The following is a 27,629-nucleotide window of genomic DNA, read 5'->3' as shown; positions in this document are numbered from 1 at the left end:
GTACTGAGACATCCAGGTTATTCTTTTTCAGTAGGGGTTTTACAGCCGCTTTTTTCAGAGATGAGGGAAACATGCCAGTTCGTAAGGAGGTGTTGATAATCTGAAGTACCTCGTCTGATATTAGGTGAAGAACAGATTTGAAAAAGACTGTAGGTAAAATGTCCAGTTCAGATGTGGAGGAGCTGAGACTTTGTACTGTTTTTCTCAGAATCTCAACATCAATTAAACTAAATGTTGACATTGTATTACGACCCCCTCTCTCGTTATCCAATGGTTCCAGATTTTGAAGTGTTTGCACCTGTGTGGCTATATTCATACATATTTTATCAATCTTTCCTTTGAAAAAAGATGCAAAGCCGTTGCATGTATTAACTGAGAGAAATTCAGAAGGCATTTGTTTTGATGGGTTTGTTAGCTTTTCAACTGTAGAAAATAGCACACGGGCATTGTTGATATTCCTATTAATAACGTCAGCAAAAAAAGACTGTCTTGCTTTAGAAATTTCTAAGTTGTATTTACATAACATCCCTTTGTAGATTTGATAATGAATCTGGAGTTTAGATTTACGCCATTTTCTTTCAGACTTTCTACATTCCCTCTTTAACATTTTAACTGTTGGATTTAGTTTCCAGGGTGCTTTTCCTTTGTCTATGACTCTTTTGGTTTTAAAAGGAGCAATAGCATCCATAATATGATTCATTCTTGAATTAAAAATTTCCATTAGATCATCTGCACAATCTGAAGATTGACATGGGAGTTCTGAGAGTGCCTGCTCAAAAAGAGCTGCTGTGCCATTGGTAATTACCCTCTTTTTTACAGTCACAGACTTGTTTTGAAAGTGAGGGGAAATGGAAACATCAAAGAAAACACAGAAATGATCAGATATGCCCAGGTCCATGACACTAGTAGATACATTAAGACCCTTAATGATGACAAGGTCGAGGGTGTGGCCATGGGAGTGTGTTGGCCCTTATACATGTTGTGTTAGGTTGAAGGCATCAATCAGTGTAAGAAATTCATTTGCATATGTGTTATCTGGATTATCAACATGGAAATTAAAATCCCCAGAAATAATAAGATTGTCAAACTCTAAACAAATATTTGACAACAGTTCCCCAAACTCCTCTAGGAACAGTGGTGCAGAAAATCTTGGTGGTCTGTAAATAGTCAACACTAATATGTTAGAAGAACATTTTAGGATTGCACTTAGGTATTCAAAAGATGTAAAATCACCAAGAGTTGTCTGTTTGTACTGAAAACATGCCTTGTATATATTTGCTATTCCTCCTCCCCGTTTACTGGGTCTTCCAACACTCATGAAATCAAAGAGTGGGGGAGTTGCTTCAATAAGAGTAATAGAGCTACTTGATTGTTCAAGCCAAGTTTCAGTAAGAAGCATAAAATCCAGTTTGTGTGTACCGATGAAGTCATTAATTAAAAAAGGCTTATTAAGTGATCTTACATTCTGAAGAGCTAGTTTTACAGTGAATGTGGGGATAATTTCCACAGAAGCGTTCTGTGGTTGTTTTGGAACTGGAAGGAGATTTGACGAGTTTACCCCATTGATAGGATGAATAAGAACACCTCTCCTTCGTGTTAGCACAGGAATAGAAAAGTACGTCATGGGTCCCAGCTTATTTTCAAAACTACCATCTGGACCCAGATTATATCAGTTCGTTCCAACATGAAGGTCTTCACTGCTGCTGGTGAACTGTAGCTGTGCACATGGTCCTTGAGTCTTATCTGTAATCACAGCGGGAGGTGGTGCCCTCTGTTTCTTGGGTGCTGTGGCAGTTGGATATATCATTAGAGATTTTGGGGTACACAAGGCCTGACCATGAGACAGCTCTGTGTACGGTACTTGATTTGAGTGTCCTCTTGGGCTTGCCAAAGACACTCGGCTTAAAGACAATAGTCTCTCCATTTTCTCAGGAAAACGCAGTCTGGGGGGTGAAGGAGATACAGAGGGGCTTGGGGTTACATCCACTGCTGTTGTTGGTGATTGCCTATTGCCAGTCTCAGGAGGTTGTGGTGATGCTTGTTTATCTGATTGTCTTTCTGATAGTTCTGCCAGCTTACCCATTAGCTCAGATATCATGTTGCTAGCCTTGGAAAGTGACGGGGATGTGTGTGGTGATAGCTCCACCCTCTGATCATTTTGCTGAACTGTATTGGGGGCAGATGAGTCAGCATGATCCTCTGTAGTTGCTGGGGGCTTAGTTGCCTTCGTTGGTGACAAGGAGTTTTGCTTGAATCCATCAGAGTGAGCGTTAGTCCCGCTTCTTTCTGCCTGCAGATTCACTGCTTGAGTCTGAACATCAACAGTGTGTTTCCGTACTGTTTTTGAGCCTTTGTTGATGTCCCTGGGAGGTTCAGTTTGTACCCAAACAGAGTTCGTATCAGTGTTGTTAGCTCCTTTCAGTGCAGCTACAGAGCGCTTATCAGAGAGTGTACCCAAGGTTGGCATGGAATGGTGGACAGAGTGTTGATAATGGTCTGCCAAGACTTTGGCACCAGTCCAGCTGAGTTCTGTGCTATTTGGGCTGAAAAAGGCTTTGCGTTTCCAGAAAAGGTTAAAGTTGTCAATAAAATTAATGCCAGAGGAAAAACATGTCTTTACAAGCCAGGTGTTGAGACTGAGCAGTCGGGAAAACCCGTAATTGCCGATCACAGATCCTGGTAATGGACCACTGATAAAAAAAGGCATTCCAAGTCCGTTTAGGGCAGAAAAAAGGTCTTTGAAAGATTTCCTCACAGTGAGCTGTTCCCTGAAAACATCATTTGCTCCAACATGCACAATAATGCGTTTAATTGATTTGAAGTTTGACAGCATTTTTGAAATGTTGTCTGTAGTCTCTGAGATGGAAGCGTAAGGAAAACAGCACACAACCATGGACTCTCCTGCAATATTTTCCACAGTGAAATCACCCACAACAAGGGTTGTAGGATTAACAAGTGTTGGTGGCTGCTTTCTACCTCTACTGCGAGCTTTATTTTTGTTATTCAAATTCTGCCACTTTCTAGGAACTACTGGTTCCATGTCTGTAAGGCACTGAAATCTGTTCTGGAGTGTAATGGGCTGTGTATATCTGTAGTTTCCAGCCCGGTAGTATTCATAGACTGTAGGTTTGATGGCATCAGACCGCAATGGAGTTGAAGTTAATGCCTTTTTGTTTTTGGGTCTAGCACCTTGTCTTTTCCAGCAATCAGTACTCACATTTTGCTTTGTGAAGTCAACCGATTCATCCAAGTTCCCATCATTCAGATGCTGAACATTCCCCGCATTCCCTTTAGCGGTATCGGCTGCTGGACTCCCTTCAATCCTTAATAGACGGGCATTAATCATAGATTCCAGGCTAGAAATTCTTTTTTCAAGCTCAGTCCATTTGTTACTAGAGTTCCTTGGTTTCCCCATTTTGCTATAATCCAGTCTTCTGTGTCAGTTGCTTTGTCTAACTTCTAGGTTATCTTGTTGAATGTAAGTAAAAAGAAAGCAAATAAGAAAAAATAGAGAAATAGTGAAAAAAGCAGAAAAGAGAAGTTCAAGCAGGAGCAAAGCAAAAAGCGTCCTACTTGCTTGAGTAGGAGGAGCGAAAGGGTTCACAAACTTTCAAGCACCACTGTAGACCAGTGTTTCTCAACCACTGGGCCACAAATTTTTTTTTCAAGTTGAAGCTAATTATTACTCATCGAGTTTCTTTTTATTTGTACAATTGCTGGGTTGCATCCGACATCACATCCACCTCATTAAGCTACGGTCACACCACAGCTCGCGATGCTTTGCAATGGGTTATCAATGAAAATGAGGCATTTTGATGGCAATATACTGTCCATGTGAGCTGAAAGTTGTGGTCACACAGTAGGTGAACATTTGACCGTCGCACCTTTGCGTGCTTGAGTCTGATGCAGCTTGAGTGGCCGCACGCACACCCAGTCATTATAGGAAACACCTGATACTGATTTAAGTGCAAATCAGCATGCAGATACAGAAGCTGATTTCACAGAAGCTTTGCAAAGTATTATCATTATCACTGTCACGTTTGTTTCTAGCCATCTTTATAACACTGTTTAAATACTCTGCTTTCTGTTTTGCTTTTGTAAAAAAAAAAAACTTGGAAGATGCTCTGGACACTTACAGTAATGCATTTATGTCTGAGGACTTGCTGTCAACTTTCTAACTTTAGTACTGCAGTTGTCATGAACAGTTTTGCACTCAAGTTTCCATCAATGAACAGTTTATAACTTCAACAAAACAGACTTCATATTAAAACTACAGTGGGGCAAAAAAGTATTTAGTCAGTCACCAATTGTGCAAGTTCTCCCACTTAAATAAATGAGAGAGGCCTGTAATTTTCATCATAGGCATACCTCAACTATGAGAGACAAAATTAGAAAAAAAAAATCCAGAAAATCACATTGTCTGATTTTTAAAGAATTTATTTGCAAATTATGGTGGAAAATAAGTATTTGGTCAATAACAAAAGTTCATCTCAATACTTTGTTATATACCCTTTGTTGGCAATGACAGAGGTCAAATGTTTTCTGTAAGTCTTCACAAGGTTTTCACACACTTGCTGGTATTTTGGCCCATTCCTCCATGCAGATCTCCTCTAGAGCAGTGATGTTTTGGGGCTGTCACTGGGCAACACGGACTTTCAACTCCCTCCAAAGATTTTCTATGGGGTTGAGATCTGGAGACTGGCTAGGCCACTCCAGGACCTTGAAATGCTTCTTACGAAGCCACTCTTTCATTGCCCGGGTGGTGTGTTTGGGATCATTGTCATGCTGAAAGACCCAGCCACGTTTCATCTTCAATGCCCTTGCTGATGGAAGGAGGTTTTCACTCAAAATCTCACGATACATGTCCCCATTCATTCTTTCCTTTACATGGATCAGTCGTCCTGGTCCCTTTGCAGAAAAACAGCCCCAAAGCATGATGTTTCCACCCCCATGCTTCACAGTAGGTATGGTGTTCTTTGGATGCAACTCAGCATTCTTTCTCCTCCAAACACGACAAGTTGAGTTTTTACCAAAAAGTTCTATTTTGGTTTCATCTGACCATTCTCCCAATCCTCTTCTGGATCATCCAAATGCTCTCTAGCAAACTTCAGATAGGCCTGGACATGTACTGGCTTAAGCAGGGGGACATGTCTGGCACTGCAGGATTTGAGTCCCTGGCGGCGTAGTGTGTTACTGATGGTAGCCTTTGTTACTTTGGTCCCAGCTCTCTGCAGGTCATTCACTAGGTCCCCCCATGTGGTTCTGGGATTTTTGCTCACCGTTCTTGTGATCATTTTGACCCCACGGGGTGAGATCTTGCGTGGAGCCCCAGATCGAGGGAGATTATCAGTGGTCTTGTATGTCTTCCATTTTCTAATAATTGCTCCCACAGTTAATTTCTTCACACCAAGCTGCTTACCTATTGCAGATTCAGTCTTCCCAGCCTGGTGCAGGTCTACAATTTTGTTTCTGGTGTCCTTTGACAGCTCTTTGGTCTTGGCCATAGTGGAGTTTGGAGTGTGACTGTTTGAGGTTGTGGACAGGTGTCTTTTATACTGATAACAAGTTCAAACAGGTGCCATTAATACAGGTAACGAATGGAGGACAGAGGAGCCTCTTAAAGAAGTTGTTACAGGTCTGTGAGAGCCAGAAATCTTGCTTGTTTGTAGGTGACCAAATACTTATTTTACCGAGGAATTTACCAATTAATTCATTAAAAATCCTACAATGTGATTTCCTGGATTCTTTCCCCCCATTCTGTCTCTCATAGTTGAAGTGTACCTATGATGAAAATTACAGGCCTCTCTCATCTTTTTAAGTGGGAGAACTTGCACAATTGGTGGCTGACTAAATACTTTTTTGCCCCACTGTATAATGAATTTCTGGGTTACACAGTTATACTCTGTGACAATATAGGACACTGTTATAGAAGCAGGTTATTTATAATCACGTTGTCTGTTATCACCCAAATGAGGATGGGTTCCCTTTTGAATCTGGTTCTTCTTGAGGTTTCTTCCTCGTGTCATCTGAGGGAGTTTTTTCCTTGCCACCATTGTCATAGGGTTGCTCAACGGGGATAAATTCTCAGACTCAGACATAGAGTGTTTTGGTAAACTGGGATGTATGGATGCTGTCAGTCCCCACTTGCTTGCTCACTCGAGTTTGTTGACGGTGTAGTGGCTGGCTGCTTTATGTCCCGGGGCTCCCTCATGCCTGTGTTACCTTCTGGCTCTCTCCTTTTAGTTATGCTGTCATAGTTAGTTGCTGGAGTTCCTGCTTGTACTCGGTGCAATATGTATACTGCTCCTACTTATTCAGGTGACATTGGGCATACCTAACAACCTGTGTTTTCTTTCCCTCCCCCCCACCCCAAATCTGTCCCTCTGAGTTACATGGAGTCAACAGGAAATCTTTTGGTGGAGAGGGTGGAGACCTCGACTGGCTATCGTAGCCTGCAGGGAATCGGCCGTCAGACATTCTGTCGCATGTCCCAGACCCGGTGAAATGTAACTGAATTGTCTTGGCCAGCCCTAAGGGTCCCATCTGCATCTCATCATTGCTGAGGAGTGTGCTCCCATCACCCAATCAAGCATCCAGCCAGAGCAGGCATGATATTTTTTACCATATTAACATGCCATTGTTGTGTGTTATGCCTGATGTAAAGACTCTCGCCTCTGCGAGCCTACCACACAGATTTAATACTTGTCATTTTTAGGGCATACCTAACAACCTGTGTTTTCTTTCTCTCTCTCTTCCCCCCCCCCCCCCCCCCCCCAATCTGTCCCTCTGAGTTACATGTTGATCCTGGGATTGAGATGCTGGCCTCTTCTGCCCCTCGGACCTGCTTGATCCATCCTGGTGCCCTGTGTCTGGTCGGAGTTTTATCGCACCGCTCCTGTGAAGGACGGCCCCATGAGGACAGTTGAGGGTTATACCTGTTAAAACTGTTAATATTATAGTCAGGCTGTCTGTTGTTGCCCAAATGAGGATGGGTTCCCTTTTGAGTCTGGTTCCTCTCGAGGTTTCTTCCTCATGTCGTCTGAGGGAGTTTTTCCTTGCCACCGTTGCCACAGGCTTGCTCACTGGGGATAGATTAGGGATAAAATTAGCTCATGTTTTAAGTCATTCAAATTCTGTAAAGCTGCTTTGCAACAATGTTTATTGTTAAAAGCGCTATACAAATAAACTTGATTTGATTTTGATTTGATAAATTAGGGATAAATTAGCTCATGTTTAAAGTCTTTAATTCTCTGTAAAGCTGCTTTGTGACAATGTCTTGTTAAAAGCGTTATAAAAATAAACTTGACTTGACTCGACTTAAATATCACACCTGCACACTCTTCCTGCACTTAAATTCATCTACCGCCATCTATCTTGTAGTGTCCTGCTCCCCAGATCTTTAACCCAGCCACAAAAAGTTGTACGCCTCCATGCTCTTCCAGGTTTTCATCTGTGTGTCCGTGTAGAACAATGTCTGTAGCACCAGGTAGGTTGAGATGTCAGGGAACTTAACAGATGGATCATTTTCCAACTTGTAGGAAAAATCCTTCTTTGTTAGCATGTAAGGATCTATCCCATTGAGTGGTTTCTATATCCACTTCTTTTGAGTGAGCTTCTTGGTTTTAATAACTTGCTTGTTTGCTGAACACAAACACGGCAATAAGTTCTTATGTTAATGGACCAGACTCCACTTTTGGATCATTAATCCCTTTTGACTGAGAATGCCCTGCATGCATGATTTTATGTTGGCTTCTGGCCCATCCATACAGTTTTAAATACAATACCTACAATTAAAAAGTTTGTTTTTATTGTATTTATTTAATTCCTGGGCTCCCATCTGTAACAGGGTGTGATGTTGCATCCCGTTAATACACTTTACAATGGATTATTAGATTCTAATAGAATAGATGAGCCAAAATAATTGGGGATCTTTTTAATAGGCCCCGACTTGTTACAAGTGTGAATAGGTGGGCCTCAAAGCAGAAAAGGTTGAGAACCCCTGGTTTAGATTACTTGAAGCTGCACAAAACTGGACAAGTTATTTATGTAGTTGGAAAGAAAAATTACAAGAAAAATGCCTGCATGTGCAACAGTGAACTACAAACTGTCAAGTCAAAGGTTGTGGACGGACATTTGACCTGTGAGTATTGATAGTGTGTGATCATTTTTACATGTGTGTGCACAGTGCCATGTGTGTGGACCCCCTATAGCATTTTATGATGGTTTGCAAGAGCAAAAGAAAAAAAACAGAAAATCTGTCTCATCATCTTGTCTGTTTTTGTTGAAAATCTGACATTGATATCTGGGATGAACACTGTGACTGTGTCAAATTTTTGATGGAAATGTCCCAGACTAGATCAAAGCCAAAGTCTAGACATGTTTGATATTGAATGTGAGAGCTCAAGCTCAACGGCTCAAATTCAAAAAGAAAAATGAACTGAGTAAATTAGCCTCAGTAGTCTTAATGAAAGAAGGACCATAGCCTTAGGCAGAAACAGCAGTGAGGGATGCAAATAAAAAGAGATATGTTATTGTTCTAGTTTAGTCAGTAGTTATTTTCATTTACCTAAGGCTAGGCACAATTGACAGTGTAGATCATCTACACATGTCACAGCCACTTGCACAAATTGACAAAATGGGCAGGATTGTCTGTTTTAACGCCATGATGTAGTTTAAATTGAATGCAAGTATATTGATAAGTACTCTTAAATCAGGGTTGGTCATACTGTATTTCCTGGTCAACAGCTTATTTCCCGGATGACATCTGATATATGATTTCCTGTATAAAGGAAAACTGAAATAATCTCCATAAAAATAATTATAGAGCAGCGGCTACAATTATCAACACCTTAACAATCTTTTGGCCATTGCAAAAGTAGAAAAGGCTTTCAATATGTAAATTGTGCATGAACTCAAACTTCCACTGGAAAAAAAAATGAGTTGATTCCCGATTACTCAGCGTGCTCATGTTCCACAATTATCGACCGTTCCACAATTAGTGACACATTTGTCCACAATTATCGACACCGTTCCACAATTATCGTCATCCAGATGATTATTTATTTTAAAAAAATAATCAGTATATGTGTTATTAAGTTAACAAAACATAGTTTTAATTTAAATTTTGTTTTACATAGACTTATATTTAGTACAAAATATCTTTTATAGAAATATATGGATGTTGGTGCTTACATAAATGAGGAAGTAATTCTAATGTTTGTAAAGAAATGAACTGATAATGTTGAACCTGCGTCAGAAAATCTTTCTGTTCCACTAAGTATTTTTGTAGATCACATTTTGTTAATCACTCATTGTTGTTTGTATTAATTTCTAGTTTTGTAGTTTATTCATAAATGTCAACAGACAATTGACACTGTAACCACATGAAAATCCAGGTCAAAGGTCGCATGTAACCAAAACTTTATATTTTTACATCTAAAAATATAAAATGTCTACTGATATTGTAATATTTAGTAAATATTTACTACAAACTGCAAAAAAAAAATCCGAATGGGATAGAAAAATCTGAATATTTCAAGCATGCCATTTTTTATATCCTAGAAATGTAATTCTGGTCTAATTCTATTTATTGCAATAGGATTCCAAATATATAAGCTCTATAAGCATTCTATAAGCATTCCATTCTGTTATCAGTAAAAAATGTATTATAAATCACAGCACTTTAAAAAAAATAAAAGTACTTCATCTACTTCAACAATGTTACACAAAGATCTATACTTAACAGTTGAAAATGTCACTTAATTCCACAGGGGGGCAGCACGGTGGTGTAGTGGTTAGCACTGTTGCATCACAGCAAGAAGGCTCTGGGTTCGAGCCCAGTGGCCGACGGGGGCCTTTCTGTATGGAATTTGCATGTCCTCCCTGTGTCTGTCTGTGTAGGTTTCCTCTGGGTGCTCCGGTTTCCCTCACAGTCCAAAGACATGCAGGTTAGGCTAATTGGTGGCTCTAAATTGACCGTAGGTGTGAATGGTTGTGAAGCTGCAACAGGCCTAGCAAGCCAACAGTAGATTAAGTGTGTGTGTGCTCTCGACAGACGCAGACAGGCCAACTGGCCTACAGGGCATCAGGATGAAAAGAAATTCCACAGGGTGTCGATAATGGTGGACACCGGTAAAAGTGATCACTATTATTGACACCTCACGTGACTTCTCAAACGCGTGTTTAGATACGAAATGTCGACTGTCAAATGAAAGAGTAAGAAACAAAGTAGGTTTCGACAAGGATATCATGAAATATCGGTGAATTTGATAAGTAAAAACATTTCCATGATCTTTCCACCATGCTTATCTGCGATGATAACATCTGGGTTTTCCTCAAATTGCTGATCGTGCTAAAAAAATTTCCATCTCAGGTAACGAGCTGTGTCATCAGAAGACAAGGTCAAAGGGCGGGTGGGGGGGGGGGGGGGGTGTCTTCCGGTTGATTAATTAACTAATAATAACTGTTGTAACTGAAATTCACCTTTGTATAATTGTTTTTTTTTATTGGTAAATCCTAAAAGTTGTTGATAATTATGGACTGTCGATAATTCTAGCTGCCTCTCTAGTAGTAAAATAGCTGTTCAAAAAAAAAAAAAAGATCAGACACTGAACTGGAAAAGGAAAAAAACAGTAACAGTGAAGTGGAGCGTTATAAAGATATGTAAGGAATTTGGGTAAAGTTGAGAAAATAAGCGGGGTAATGAAAGTAAAAAAGACAGAAGATACTTTTCTTGGGGCAAATTTGATTGGATACGACGGTTTAACACATAAACCAAATGCATGCGATGTGAGTGGTAAGTGGTAAGATGGCGGCCAGACAGCCTCACTCGTCTCTGCAGCAGGGGATAAGCTCTGAGCTCATTATCTCTAGCTGTTTTATCCTGTTCTACAGGGTCGCAGGCAAGCTGGAGCCTATCCCAGCTGACTATGGGCAAAAGGTGGGGTACACCCTGGACAAGTCGCCAGGTCATCACAGGGCTGACACATAGACACAGACAACCATTCACACTCACATTCACACCTACGGTCAATTTAGAGTCACCAGTTAACCTAACCTGCATGCCTTTGGACTGTGGGGGAAAACGGAGCACCCGGAGGAAACCCACGCGGACACGGGGAGAACATGCAAACTCCACACAGAAAGGCCCTCGCCGGCCACGGGGCTCGAACCCGGACCTTCTTGCTGTGAGGCGACAACGCTAACCACTACACCACCGTGCCGCCCAAGCTCTGAGCACTCCAGATTTTTACATAGAGCTCAGTGATTAAAAGTCATTTAATGTCTTAAAGTGATGATTTTGACGAGGTACACCTGTTAAATGAAAAGCATTCCAGGTGACTACCATATGGACGTTTTTTACACTTTGTTTTTTGCTTACTACATAATTCCATATTTTGATGCATTCCACATCCTTTTACAACGTAGAAAATATAAATAAATAAATAAATGAATAAATAAATGGGGAAAAAAACCAACAACATTGAATTAGAAGCTGTAGCCATGTAATATTGGATCGTTTTCCTCAATAAATAAATGACCAAGTATAATATTTTTGTCTCATTTGTTTAAGTGGGTTCTCTTTATCTACTTTTAGGACTTGTGTGAAAATCTGATGTTTTAGGTCATATTTATGCAGAAATATAGAAAATTCTAAAGGGTTGGATACAACTTCTAATTCAATGTTGTTGGGTTTTTTCCCCCTTTTATTTATTTATTTATTTATTTTCCCAAAAATACACAGTACTAGTATTTTTTGGGAATTAAATGCGGTGCTCATATTCACACGGGTAATATTTACCCCGAGGCTTTGCCCCGCCTACTGAGCAATCTGATTGGCTTATTTTCTCTTGACATATGATAGACGACCTCTGATTGGATCTTTCTTTATAGGTATCCTGGCATAATGCCTGAACAGACTGCGGAATAAACTTGATTTGTTTATGTGCAAGATTTTAGAAATATTACAGAGGTTTATACAGAAAACGACGTGCTCAGGAGCCACGGAAAGATGAAATGTCGAGGATTGAACCATGTCGATTATTTATGTTTCTGGGTTTGAGGAAAGGCCCTGTTCAGGGATGCTTACGTTCGTCATGCGTCAGCGCTCGCAGTGTGAGCATTTCTCTCGATTAATCACTGCTGCGACTTAAGACCAAAATCGTATTGGCTCCGCCTGATTCAGAGTTCCGGCCCCGCCCCCCGTGTGTGTGCGCGTGCGCGCACGCGCGTGTGTGTTTGCTGCGCGAACGTTTGCTGTCCGGCGGATCGCGGTGCTGAAATCACGGCGCTCAAGCACGATGTAAGTGCGATGAAAGACACCAGCGGAGATTTACATCATGGACGATGATCTGTTCCAGCTCAGACAGCTGCCGTGAGTGTAAAGCGCAGTTATTTCTCTTTTATTTGTGCTTCATGAATCCTGGGCCATGTTGCAGCTCCACAGCCCTCTCGCCCTTCTCACTGTTGTCCTGTTATTCGTTTAACTGCAGCATCTCACAATCCCTTCATCCTTCATGTAAATGATGCATTATAGCACGGATTAATACTAATGTAATGATACGTTTGTTTTCATTTCTTCAGAGCAACGCAGAGGTGTGTGTGTGTGTGTATGTGTGAGAGAGAGAGATGTAAACAGCACCGGATGGTTGCTCGCCTGGATGTACAGTACCACATTCTTTGTTTGTTTGTTTCCTTGCCATGAACCAGCCCTTATGTATTACTCAAGTAAAAAGAAAAAACTGTTGTTTAATCCATACACGCAGTAATTACCTGAGGATTAGGATGCCTTCAGTACGAACCCATAAAACGGATAAATTATTGCACTTTGTTGTTATTGAAAACTAGCCAGCTATGTCCCTGTACTATACAGTATTTCAGAACACATCCATGGCAACCCAGGATAACCTGACCTGGTATCATGTACACTATTTCGTAGGTTAGTGTACAACCGAGAACCCTGGATACATAGCCTTAGACCCTGCTTGCTGTGAGGTGACAAGGCTAACCACTATAACATCATGCCATCCCTTCTTGGTAATATCCAACAAGAAAACCCATGGGCCACAGAGAACTTACAAAGCACAAAATGGGTCAGAGAGGCTATCAAGAGACCTTACAGGAACATTTTTAAAAATTGCAGCAATTTCGGGCAAGTACTGGCAGCGCCCGACATGTGACAACAATCTCCCGAATTCTTCATTTGGCTGGGCTACGGGGTACATTGGCAAGACGGAAATCCAGCCAGCCAGCCATTATCTGTAGCCGCTTATCCTGTATAGGGTCACAGGCAAGCTGGAGCCTATCCCAGCTGACTATGGGCAAGAGGCGGGGTACATCCTGGACAAGTCACCAGATCATTGGAGGGCTGACACATAGAGACAAACAACCATTCACATTTTTAATGAAAAAAAAGAAAGAAAGAAAATCCAGACCTGGTTCAAGTTTGCAAAAAATACATCCAGTCTCTCCAAGCCATGCAGAATGAAGTGTTCTGGTCAAATGAGATTAAAGTTGAAATATTTGGCTATTAAACCAAAAGATAGACTCACTGGCCATTTTAATAGCAACTTGTTCTTGATTCTAAGATTCCTGTTCTTGGCTGTAGGACTGGAACCCAATGTGTTCTTCTGCTGTTGCATGCTGAGATGCTTTTCTGCTCACCACGGTTGTAAAGAGTTGCTATGAGTTACTATATCCTTCCTGGCAAAAAAGCTGGAACCAATCTGGCCATTTTCCTCTGACCTCTCTTGTCAACAAGGCATTTGTTTCCACCCACAGAACTATTGCTTATTCTGTGTTTTTTGTTTTTTGCACCATTCTGTGTGAACTCTAGAGACTGTTGTGTGTGAAAACCCCAGAAAATCAGCAGTTTCTGAAATACTCAAACCAGTCCATCTGGCTCAAATCAACACCCATGCCACAGTGAAAGTCACCCTTTGAGATCACAATTTTTCCCATTCTGATGCTTGAATGATGTGAGCATTAATTGGAGCTCTTGATTTGTGTCTGCACAATTTTATGCATTGTGCTGCTGTCAAGGGATTGGCTGATTGGAGAACTGCGTCAAACAGTGGCCGGTGAGGTAACAATAAACAGGTCTAAATACCAGTCAATTTTGGTGCAAAACCTTACGATTTCCACTAAAAAACTTTAGATGAATAGGATTTTCACTTTTTAGCATGACAATGATTTGAAGCACACCTCCAAATCAATAAAATAATGGCTTCATCAAAACAAGCTCAAGGTTTTGGAACAGTCCATCCACTGTCCAGATCTAAATCCAATCGAAAGTTTGTGGGGTGACCTGAAGAGGGCTGTGGACGGGAGATTTGCAGCCAATTTAACAGAGATGAAATGTTTTTGCAAGAAAGAATAGCAAACTATCACCAAGTCAATAAATATGTGCCAAACTGATTGACTCTCACCCAAACAGATTGAATTCTGTGATAAAGTCTAAAGGTGCTTCAACGAAGTATAAGGAGTATACAGAATGGCGCAACTGGACAATTTAGATTTTTTTTCTCCCTAATTCTTATTGTTTTTCACTTTAATTTATAGGACCACAGTTTCACAATAAAAGTTGATTAAGGTTCTTACATGATTTATCTTTGTTTCATTTTTTTTTCATCCCTGGACCATCAGCTGCACAACAGCCACAAATTATTACTGAACCACATCCATATTTTATCATTTTATTTTCCCAGTGATTCTCTGGAGAGGGTGGCATGGTGGTGTCGTGGTTAGCACTGTTGTATCACAGGCAAGAAGGCTCTGGGTTCGAGCCCAGTGGCTGATGGGGGCCTTTCTGTGTGGAGTTTGCATGTTCTCCCTGTGTCTGCATGGGTTTCGTCCGGGTGCTCTGGTTTTCCCCCACAGTCCAAAGACATGCAGGTTAGGCTAATTGGTGGCTCTAAATTGACCATAGGTGTGAATGTGAGTGTGAATGGTTGTTTGTCTCTATGTGTCAGCCCTGTGATGACCTGGCGACTTGTCCAGGGTGTACCCCGCCCCTCACCCATGGTCAGCTGGGATAGGCTCCAGCTTGCCTGCAACCCTGCACAGGATAAACGTTTATGGATAATGGATGGATGGATGTCTGTGTATAATTAAAAATAGTTTTTGTTTACAATGAAATGGGGAAGCCATGGCCTAATGGTTCGAGAAGCAGCTTTGGGACCAAAATGTCACCAGTTTGATTCCCTGGACCAGCAGGAATGGCTGAAGTGCCCTTGGGCAAGGTACCTCACCCCAAACTGCTCCTCAGGCTGGGTATGTTGTGCGTTGCTCTGGATAAGAGTGTCTCTTAAATGCCTGTAATGTAATCAAATGAAAGTATTTCTCCAAATAATTAGTTTTATGCTGCCAGTCCAGAAAGCAACCCATCTATTTTAAATATTTCAGGTGTACCGCAAGGAGCCATTCTAAGTCCTGTTTGTTTCTTTTTTTCAACACAGACAGGTGACAGATTAAGGCAGTGGCCGCTTCATTATGCTGTTTGGTCTATTTCTACTGACTGTTCATGTATTTTATGAAACGTTTCTCTTCTGACGGGTGTGGTCTTTTCCAGGATTGCTCCACTGCTAGAGAGAATGTGAAGTTGATGGCATGCCGTGTTGAATTTTGGGTAGCTGACATGTTTACGTGTCATGTTGAGATCCTGCTGCTTTTCTGTTGCTGAGTTGGAGGGTATATTTTGAATTTTTTGTCATGATTCTGAAAAGCGTCACAATGGAAATCAATGCCACTGCATCGTAGATCACAACATCATTGAGAAAACTGGACAATGGAATATGTTTTTCACCTTACTGATGTGGAAAAAACAAAACACATTCTGAACTCACGAATCAGTCGTGCACAAGATCACTACAGCTTGTGACGCAACAACTACAGAGCCTTTTTTATTAATAATGTGACCAATCAAATCCACTGATTCAAAGCTGAATGCTTTGAAAAGTTTTGTATTGTGTTTGGTTTAATAATTGGGCCAAAAAGAGGAGTGCCACCTTACTTTTACCTTTGAGTATAACTGTGCTCTTGCAGTTGCCAGTTTGTGAATTAGTAGATCTTGCACCCAGCCAGTGCAAAATTGTTCATGAACTTCTCAGGATTTGTAACCTTTAACCCTTTAGGGTCGAGAGCTTCGCCGGCGAAGCTCAACAGGTTTAGAATGAGTCGGCCATGTATTTAGATAAATATCTTCGAGTTTTTTATCATACAAGCATGATAAACACATTGACAGAAACTTTCCTATGTGCCCACTGCCAAATAATATTATAGTTTTTAAATTACCTAAATTAGATGAAACATAAAACTTGTCACTTTACTCAGTCACACCGGAGTCAGAGTGCTGAGCATCCACTTATGCATTCATGAAAGACTGTTCCCATGGTTATGGCATGATAATCACTTTCACTCTTTCAGTTTCGATTGGTTTCTCTTTTGCAGTGGGAATGCCCACCGTAAACAGGATAAAATCTGTCAGACAAAGTTTAGGCTATTTGGAGGTAAAACTTGTTGTGAGATGGCACGCGGATTTTATGCGCTTCGGATGATTCAGGACAGTGAATCAATATATGATTCAGTTCATGGTTCAGGACAGCAATTCGGTTCAGTCTTGAGAACTGCGACACTGATGATGAATGGTGTCTTTTTTTCTTTTTTTTTTACTTCGACTCGATCCAGCCAAAAATCAACTCGAGTAAGTGTAAATATTTCTTCTATTTCTGATGAGCAGATTGGTTTATATGCGTGCGCTGTTGTACATATCCAGGAAAAATGACTGAACAGTTTTTTTCAGAGTTAAAAGTATTTTCCTCAAAAATAGTTAATTTTGCTCTATTTTGAGTTTAGAGAGTAAAATTTGGAGTGGGAGCAAAATTACAAAGTAATTGTATAACAGAGTAACAGAGATGGTTGTGGCTCTGAATTGAGTAAAATAGTACAAGAGTTAATTTCAAGAAACACTGAATCAAGTCAAATACCAAAAGAAGGTCAGATACCAGATAAATGAAGATGTTTGTAAAAAGCAGTTTTAGAACTGTGTTGGAATGTGTGATAAAAACATTACCTTACCCATTGTAACTTGACCTGATGGGATTAAGAGATGGCAGTGGGAGGGGTTTTCACTCTTCTCATTGAATGGAATGGAAATTCTTTACACTTCTCATTGAATACCCCTCCCATTGCCAACCCTTTATCCCAAAACAATAGGACATAATTTTTTTTTGATGGCCAGTTAATTGTCCAAATCAATTGAGCATATTTAAGTTTTTGTGCCTGATACATTCCTAAGACTGAACAGAATCACCTCAAGTGACCAAAATTGTTCGACAGAATGGGTAAGGTCATGTTTGTTTGTTTTTCACACATTCCAACACAGTTCTAAAACTGCTTTTTACAACATCTTCATTTATCTGTTATTTTTTTTTAAAGTACAATCATGACATACATACTACATGGATATTATTGTAACTGAACTTGTGCTGAATACAAAAAAAGTCATGTGACTTTGAAAATAGGGCTTAGATTTGTTGAAATTGACAACAAAATCAGAGCATACCAAAATCATTTAGAGTGCCAGAAAATACCCTCAGACCCCAGAGGGTTAAACTCACACAAAGTGTCTGCACTCAGTCCAAAAAAACGTGACAGTTTACAATGTCCAGGAATGTTAGTGGAGGTCGTGTGTTGGGGTCTGTCACCCAGTCTTTCACACATGCAAAACGGTGTGATGTTCTTTCACATTCTCAGGGCATAAGGGCTTACTGAATGGTTTGATGAAGATAATGATGTACAGTGGTGCTTGAAAGTTTATGAACCCTTTAGAATTTTCTATATTTCTGCATAAATATGACCTAAAACATCATCAGATTTTCACACAAGTCCTAAAAGTAGATAAAGAGAACCCAGTTAAACAAATGAGACAAAAACTTATACTTGGTCATTTATTTATTAAGGAAAATGATCCAATATTACATATCTGTGAGTGGCAAAAGTATGTGAACCTCTAGGATTAGCAGTTAATTTGAAGGAGAAATTAGAGTCAGGTGTTTTCAATCAATGGGATGACAATCAGGTGTGAGTGGGCACCCTGTTTTATTTAAAGAACAGGGATCTATCAAAGTCTGATCTTCACAACACATGTTTGTGGAAGTGTATCATGGCACAAACAAAGGAGATTTCTGAGGACCTCAGAAAAAGTGTTGTTGATGCTCATCAGGCTGGAAAAGTTTACAAAAGTTTGGACTCCACCAATCCACAGTCAGACAGATTGTGTACAAATGGAGGAAATTCAAGAGCATTGTTACCCTCCCCAGGAGTGGTCGACCAACAAAGATCACTCTAAGAGCAAGGCGTATAATAGTCAGCGAGGTCACAAAGGACCCCAGGGTAACTTCTAAGCAACTGAAGGCCACTCTCACATTGGCTAATGTTAATGTTCATGAGTCCACCATCAGGAGAACACTGAACAACAATGGTGTGCATGGCAGGGTTGCAAGGAGAAAGCCACTGCTCTCCAAAAAGAACATTTCTGCTTGTCTGCAGTTTGCTAAATATCACATTTGAAATTCTTTAAAGTAGCTGCCGTTTACCTTGATGACACTTTGTACACTATTGGTATTATCTTAACCAGCTTCATGAGGAAGTCACCTGGAATGCTTTTCACTTAACAGGTGCCTCGTCAAAAGTTAATTAGTGCAATTTCTTGCCTTTTTAATGCATTTGAGATCAAACAGTAAATAGTAAATAATAAACATACAGTAAATAGCCATATTCCACAACCATAGTAATCCATATTATGTCAAGAACCGCTCAGCTAAGTAAAGAGAAACGACATCCATCATTACTTTAAGACATAAACCATCTTTTATTTAACAAAGAAAAACTATTGAATTAGAAAGTGTGTCCAAACTTTTGACTGGTACTGTATATATATCATAGAGAGGCTTACATTTTTTTCCCCACATGAGTATAAACAGCACAAATGTTTTGATGTTATGAAAGATTTTTATTCAATTTTACAAAAGCTATAATTCAAAAAGCATAACACGTTTTGATAACTGGGTATATACAGGACATTGTCATGCTGGAACATGCTTGGGCCCCTTGCGGTGGAAGTTGGAGCCAGTCTCACGAGACTTTGGGTGAAAGCTGGGGTACATCCTGGACAGGTCACCAATCTGTCACAGGGTTAACACAGAGACAAACAACCATTCACGCTTATGGGTAATTTTGAGTAGTCCGTTGGCTTCATCTGTATGTGTTTGGACTGTGGGAGGAAACCAGAGCACCCAGAAGAAACCCATGCATGTACGAGGAGAACATGCAAACTCCACACGAAAGGGCCCCAGGCGGCTGCAAGGTTTGAACCCAGAATCATTTTCCTGTGAGGCAACATTGTTAACCACTGTATCACAGTTCCCCTTCCCCCAATTCCAGTGAAGGGAAATTGTAATGCTACAGCATACAAAGACATCCCATAAAACTGTGTGCTTCCAACTTTGTCACAACAGTTTAGGGTAAGTCCAATGTCTTTGATGGCTGTGATGGTCAGGTGTCCACCAAATTTTTGTTGTGTTTATTGTTGCTAGTGTATATTTAAAAGGTACCATATTCTGGACAGCTGCTATGTAAGCATACATACACAATAAACAGCAGTTACAGTCACGCCACATAATGACTTATGTTCATGGCAGGTGGTATAATATTATTCATATTTCAGACATAGGAAAAAATGAATAATTTATTACCATCAATTGTTACATAGTATACCGTAGGGTCCACTACCAGGAATGGTTTTTTATCTCTGGTTTCATGTTTGTTATTTCAGAGCTTTATTTCCCTAATGAATTCAGACGGTATTACAACCCTCTTACCTCTCTTCACCATGATCTATGAGCAGTGTTTAAAAGGACACTATGTGTGTCAGAAGGCACAGCCAAGAGCAATACCAAAATCTTCCAATAATGTCATATGCCTAATTCAAAGAGGATCATAATAATGGATTCATTATCAGATAATGCTTATTAAGACAATGGGTTAGGAGCAGGTACTGTATTAACCAGGTCAAACCTTCTACCCTGGAGCTAGCACTAGCACTAGCATGAAGATTACTGCGCTGCTCACAATTATGTATCTTAAAAATAAGCGGATTGTATAAAGTAAACAGAGTATTTTGCATTTTGTATTTGACCCATGGTAAAATAATTAAATAATTCATAAAACCATAAGAGTATACAGTGCCCTCCATGATTATTGCCCCTTGTAAAGATGAGTAAAAAGGGTTAGAAAAAAATCCACCTTTTGGTGAAGTCACTTGATCTCACACTGAAACAGTGAGAAAACCCCAACCTTTAATTGAAATAAATTTATTCAGGAAAAAAACAAATCCCTAATCAAGAAATAATTATTAAAAAAAAAACACATGTACCAGAATTACTGGCACCCCTGGAAATGATAGTGAACACAATGTAACTGAAGCATGTTTCCCACCACCTCCCACTGGTGCATTACAACCTGGAACTGAAATGGCCTTACCTGTATAATATTGAAATACGGGTCCATTAAAAAATGTGAAAGTAAGGAATGACTTAAATATTCACCCATGTTCCTATTACAACCTCTTAATTTGTTCTGGTGCGACTAGTTTCCATGAGAATTCACATAATTTGAATGGAGTCCATCTGTGTGCAATTAAAATATTATGTGATATCAATATAAATGCACATATTTCTAGAAAGGACCCAGAGAACATATCTAAACATACAGCATCATGAAGACCAATGAGCTATCAAAAGAAGTTTGGGACAAAGTTCTTGAAAAGTGTCAAACAGAGCTTAAACAATTCCAGTGGTTATAAAACATCCCCTGGATTTTTAAAAACTGAAAAGAGTATGGCACAACTGCAACCACTAAAATTCAGTCATCGAATAAGGAAGGTATTAGTCAGAGAAGCAAAGAGGTCAAGAGTAACACTGGCACAGTTCAAATGGAAGATGATGTTCACAGGACAAAAGTAGCTCTCCAAAAATGTTACTTTACGGAAGAGTGGTGAGAAAAAAAAACAGTCATATGAGTTATCCAAAAGGCATGGTGGAGACTCGGCAAATATGTGGAAAAACTATTTTCATGTACTTTTTGGCCTTGGCATTACATTTGCAGAAAGTATTACATTTGACAGAAACCCAGCTTATCACTTTGAGTACACCTTCCCCCCAGTGACCAGTTTCCCAGTTCCTGTTGATGAAAAGCTTCCTCACAGCATCATCAGGCTTCAGAGTTGAGGGTAAGATGGATAGAACCAAATACATGGCAATCCTAGAAGAAAACCTGTTCCAATCTGCAAAACACTGGTGCAGAGGTTCACCTTCCTATTTGACAAGGACCTTAAGAATACTGGCAATTTTCTATATTGTAATGCTTCAGATCCAAGAACCTAAACGGCCTAGTCAAAATACAGACCTCAATCTAATTGAGAATCAGTGGCAATTGTGTTTCACCAACAGTCTCCTTCCAACATGACAGAGCTTGAGAAATTTTTGATTGATGATTTTTTTGAATGGTCATATATATCACTATCAGGTTTGCACATCTGAATCGAGACATAACCCTGCCAAGAAAAGGATCTCTAAGAAAAAATGACCCAGAAGGTGAATACTTGTGTACATCTGGTTCTCCTGTCTGATAGAAAAAACACACTGTTGTAGGGTTTCATATACAGCTTTTAATAGTCACAAAAGAAGCATAAGGGTTCTATATTTAACATTTTTTTCCCTCTATGAGCATATAATTTATTCAAGAACAAACAAAAAAGATCACATTCATCTGAACTAACATAACATTCTAAACATAGACCAACAGAAATTTGATTACTTCCTCATTTATTATGCTCAAACTGATTACAACTCACCAGCTGAGTTAATCTGAGTCTTCAGGACTGATTCCACAAAGTAAAAACAAGTCTTTTACTGGACAGGGCTGCTCAGATTCTGCATGGGTTTCCCATGGGTGCTCCGGATTCCCCTACTGTCCAGCGACATGCAGGTTAGGCTAATTGGTGGCTCTAAATTGACCGTAGGTGTGAATGGTTGCTTGTCTCTGTGTCAACCCTGCAACTTGTCCAGGGTATACCCTGCCTCTCACCGATAGTCAGCTGGGATAGGCTCCAGCTTGCCTGCAACCCTGTAGAACAGGATAAGCGGTTACAGATAATGGATGTGTATCTATGTACACATAGTTTCTATGAACTTTGTGGTATTTCTGTGTTGTTGCTTTTTTGTGCAGTTGTAGTCAAGGAACTGCTGAATAAAAAGTGGCATCTTTGTGCATGGGAGCCTTGCTATCATGGTGCTATCCACTGTCTAATTTAGAATAAAATTCCTCCTTCAGTTTATCACAATTTACTCAGGCATAGTTACAGTCACAATATTACTGACACTGGAAATATATTTTCTGATGTCTGTTTGTGGAACAATTTTTGATTAATTTTGGGTATGTCTGTCTAGGTGAGCCACACCTCCCAGCACCCTAGGACTTAAAGCTACGGTCTCACATAACTGGAACCACTTCACAGTAGATGCCGATAGGCAATTTTGAGCCTTCCGGGGGTCAACCAGGCATGCGTTCCTGGCCCTTCCGTCGGAATACGTGAGAGCCAGGGAGCTACCTTGATAACTGGGAGGGCGTTGTTTCCATCCCCAGAAAGTTTCGTAATGTTAAAAATAGCTGTGGGTCAAGTGCCAGATGAATTCATCTGTCGCAACCATCAAGGCATACCTGAGGCTTATATGGGCTACCAGGGTTACTGTAGCATTCCATCACAACCATCAAGCTCAAAATGTTCACGGAATAACATTCTGCAGAGAGTGAAAAGTTTACCTAGGGAGCATAGCTTAATTTGTCTTGCCATAGCTATGCCATACTGCAGCCGTGAAAACCACACAGGCTGCTGTAAGGCTATATGTCACTATACATCGCTACCACCATTGGTTTACTGGCGTCTTCCATCACTACCGTCACGGCTACTGTGGCTTCATTTGCATATTTACACTGCCCAAATTTATGCAACAGATCACCTGCAAAATCTGCTGGAATGGCCATGGTAGGCCCTGCCATGGTTTTCATGGATCAGCCAGCTATGTGAGATCCTAGTTTAACAGATTAGACTGGCCAAACTGTCTTGTTTATACCAACCAGGACTAACAAGTATCTTTAAAGGTAGTGGAGCTAAGCTAGACATCTCTAAATGTGTGAATCAACAAGTAAAGTACAGAAAAACACAGCATGCTACAACCTGGGGTGCAGCATATAATGTCGCCATCTCACAAGTCCAGGGTCCCAAATTTGATCCTGAGCTCAGGTTACAACGTGGAGATTCACATGTTTATCCTCCCACAAACATGCCAATACTTGGCTTTGAATAGGTGTGTGACTGTGTGGCATAATCCTGCCTCATCGTCGTTCACAGCAGACTCTTGACCACACCTTTGCTGCCACAATAGCCAACTATTTCTGATGCCATTTATATACTAAGAGCTTGGTGAGCACATGATAGCTCAAGTTTCACAGTATAATGACTGTCATCTCTCATTCAGAAAACAGATACTGTATCAAGAAGTCTGAAGTACCACGTTTCTCACTGAAGTAACAAAATGTTATTTCATCTCATCTCATTATCTCTAGCCGCTTTATCCTGTTCTACAGGGTTGCAAGCAAGCTGGAGCCTATCCCAGCTGACTACGGGCGAAAGGCAGAGTACACCCTGGACAAGTTGCCAGGTCATCACAGGGCTGACACATAGACAACCATTCACACCTACGGTCAATTTAGAGTCACCAGTTAACCTAACTTGCATGTCTTTGGACTGTGGGGGAAACCAGAGCACCCGGAGGAAACCCACGCGGACAACATGCAAACTCCACACAGAAAGGCCCTCGCTGGCCACGGGGCTCGAACCCGGACCTTCTTGCGACAGCGCTAACCACTACACCACTGTGCCGCCCAAAATGTTATTTGAAAAAAAATTCTACTGAATGAATAGCAGTAATCATGTGAAATCGGATAGTATATTTGACTGTACTACTAACTAATTATAGCTATTATGCATGGTGGTTATTTATTTTTCATATTCCTGTAATAAAGTGGACAGATGGCCAAAGTTACCAATTCTCTGGGTTTATCGAAATAATATAGCAAACAAACAAAAGAGTAGGCAACACTCAGGAATGTGAAGGCAGGCAACTGATTAGCAACATTCCAAAGTAACAATGTTCCGGGTTATTTAAAGGGGTAATGGGACTGAAAACAGGTGACAATCCCCTTACAAAACTTAAGTCAAGTGTGCTTCTAGTATACTTCTTTTAAACTAATAATAAGAGAGTATGCTTTCAGTTTACTTTTTATTTACTTATCAGAGATATACTTAAAGTCATACATAAGTATAATTGGCTTATACTGAAAAGTACAGTGGTGCTTGAAAGTTTGTGAACCCTTTAGAATTTTCTATATTTCTGCATAAATGTGACCTAAAATATCATCAGATTTTCACACAAGTCCTAAAAGTAGATAAAGAGAACCCAGTTAAACAAATGAGACAAAAATATTATACTTGGTCGTTTATTTATTGAGGAAAATGATCCAATATTACATTATCTGTGAGTGGCAGAAGTATGTGAACCTCTAGGATTAGCAGTTAATTTGAAGGTGAAATTAGAGTCAGGTGTTTTCAATCAATGGGATGACAATCAGGTGTGACTGGGCACCCTGTTTTATTTAAAGAATAGGGATCTATCAAAGTCTGATCTTCACAACACATGTTTATGGAAGTGTATCATGGCATGAACAAAGGAGATTTCTGAGGACCTCAGAAAAAGCGTTGCTGATGCTCATCAGGCTGGAAAAGGTTACAAAACCATCTCTAAAGAGTTTGGACTCCACCAATCCACAGTCAGACAGATTGTGTACAAATGGAGGAAATTCAAAACCATTATTACCCTCCCCAGGAGTGGTCAACCAACAAAGATCACTCCAAGAGCAAGGCGTGTAATAGTCAGCGAGGTCACAAAGGACCCCAGAGTAACTTCTAAGCAACTGAAGGCCTCTCTCACATTGGCTAATGTTCATGAGTCCACCATCAGGAGAACACTGAACAATGCATGGCAGGGTTGCAAGGAGAAAGCCACTGCTCTCCAAAAAGAACATTGCTGCTTGTCTGCAGTTTACTAAAGATCACATGGACAAGCCAGAAGGCTATTGGAAAAATATTTTGTGGACGGATGAGACCAAAATAGAACTTTTTGGTTTAAATGAGAAGCGTTATGTTTGGAGAAAGGAAAACACTACATTCCAGCATAATACCCTTATCCCATCTGTGAAACATGGTGGTGGTAGTATCATGGTTGGGGCCGGTTTTGCTGCATCTGGGCCAGGACGGCTTGCCATCATTGATGGAACAATGAATTCTGAATTATACCAGCGAATTCGAAAGGAAAATGTCAGGACATCTGTCCATGAACTGACTCTCAAGAGAAGGTGGGTCATGCAGCAAGACCCTAAACACACAAGTCGTTCTACCAAAGAATGGTTAAAGAAGAATAAAGTTAATGTTTTGGAATGGCCAAGTCAAAGTCTTGACCTTATTCCTATCGAAATGTTGTGGAAGGACCTGAAGCGAGCAGTTCATGTGAGGAAACCCACCAACATCCCAGAGTTGAAGCTGTTCTGTACGGAGGAATGGGCTAAAATTCCTCCAAGCCGGTGTGCAGGACTGATCAACAGTTACCGGAAACGTTTAGTTGCAGTTATTGCTGCACAAGAGGGTCACACCAGATACTGATAGCAGTCACAGATATGTAATACTGGATCATTTTCCTCAATAAATCAATGACCAAATATAATATTTTTGCCTCATTTGTTTAACTGGATTCTGTTTATCTACTTTTAGGACTTGTGTGAAAATCTGATGATGTTTTAGGTCATATTTATGCAGAAATATAGAAAATTCTAAAGGGTTCACAAACTTTCAAACACCACTGTATATCATATATGCTGTTAGCTAATCTGGTTAGCTTGTCAGAGAATAGAGTGTTTAGAAATACAAAGAGTATTTTGGAAAAAAAATTCACATAGCTAATGTGCCATCATAAAAAATAATAATAATGATGTCAACTCATAGGACGTATTTTCATCTTAGTAATGTCTCTAATGCAGTGAAGGTGAGAAACTTGTCCTTGATTTCGTGACAACTAAAATGGATTAATGTAATTCCATCTTCTTTGGCCTACCTAAGAGCTAAAACCTGCAGTGAGCTTGGAAAGCCAGGATCTTAACACACAACGCTATTCTTGAACCCTTTCAAAGGCTAATATATTTTCTTAGTTATATATTAAGTGTCGATCAGTGACTAACTGCTAAGGATATTGAATAGGATGGCTAAAATCAGTAACTCACTGTTACCATGATGAAATCAGTATTGTTGAGCATTATAGCACATGGTTTCATTTATAATTTACATAATTGAACACATTCAAAGACAGATAGGCAACACCATTAATGATCACTGATTTTTATTTTTTTTTAGCTCATTGTTTAACTGCTTAATCATGCTATGTGTCTTCTGAATAGCAGGCATGGTAAACAGAAAAGCTGCACTTGATTTTATGTTAGCCAGCCCTTTTCTTCAAGTCACATAAAACCTCTGGCTCTATCAATTGTCCCATTATGGGATTTGCACTTATTGGACAAAGTGTGCTTAGTCCATTTACATATTATGCTCACCAGCCACTTTAATAGGAACTTGTTGTTGTTGATTCTAAGGTTCCTGTTCTTGGCTGCAGGAGTGGAACCCAGTGTGGTCTTCTGCTGTTGCATGCTGAGATGCTTTTCTGCTCACCACAGTTGTATCTATATCCTTCCTGGCAGCTCGAACCAATCTGGCCATTTTCCTCTGACCTCTCTTGTCAACAAGGTGTTTGTTTCCACCCACAAAACTGTCGCTCACTCAGTGTTTTTTGTTTCTCACACCATTCTGTGTAAACTCTAGAGATTGTTGTGTGTGTGTGCAAACCCCAGGAGATCAGCAGTTTCTGAAATACTCAAACCAGTCCATCTGGCTCAAACCAACACCCATGCTACAGTGAAAGTCACACTTTGCGATCACAATTTTTCCCATTCTGATGTTTTACATGAACATTAACTGAAGATTTGTATCTGTATGATTTTATGCATTGTGCTGCTGTTAAGGGATTGGCTGATTAGAAAACTGCATCAAACTGCAGGTGGATGTATGGGTGTTCCTAATAAAGTGGCTGGTGAGTGTATTTTCTCCTCCAAAAACATTTTGTAAGTGAGTGAACGAGAATGTAATATACCTCATTCCTGTTTACACCAGCCAGTGAACCTTCTTCATCACATGTTTTACATAAAAAATACCCCACTCGCCCCTCCTTCAGGCCTTCAGGTCTTTTTTCCCTCAAGCTCAGGTCCTCTACCAGAGGCCTGGGAGTTTGAGGGTCCTGCACAGTATCTTAGCTGTTTCTAGGACTGTGCTTTTCTGGACAGAGATCTCAGATGTTGTTCCTGGGATCTGTTGGAGCCACTCTCCCAGTTCGGGGATCACTGCACTGAGGATA

General features: G+C 40.2%; 1 protein-coding gene across 1 annotated transcript in view; it reads left to right on the top strand.

Moving 5' to 3' along the window:
* The first annotated feature begins 12,270 nt into the window (after positions 1 to 12,270).
* The window catches only part of svopa (SV2 related protein a), a 112,864-nt gene continuing 97,505 nt past the window's right edge, over positions 12,271 to 27,629 (top strand). Inside the window, exon 1 of the mRNA XM_060907619.1 lies at positions 12,271 to 12,373. Within this exon, the coding sequence (XP_060763602.1) occupies positions 12,339 to 12,373 (35 nt within the window). The 5' untranslated portion in view covers positions 12,271 to 12,338. The remainder of the gene's footprint in view (positions 12,374 to 27,629) is intronic.

The sequence above is a fragment of the Neoarius graeffei genome, chromosome 24 (assembly GCF_027579695.1).
Source record: "Neoarius graeffei isolate fNeoGra1 chromosome 24, fNeoGra1.pri, whole genome shotgun sequence".
Classification (NCBI taxonomy): domain Eukaryota; kingdom Metazoa; phylum Chordata; class Actinopteri; order Siluriformes; family Ariidae; genus Neoarius; species Neoarius graeffei.
This window is presented reverse-complemented; position numbering and strand designations above follow the sequence as displayed.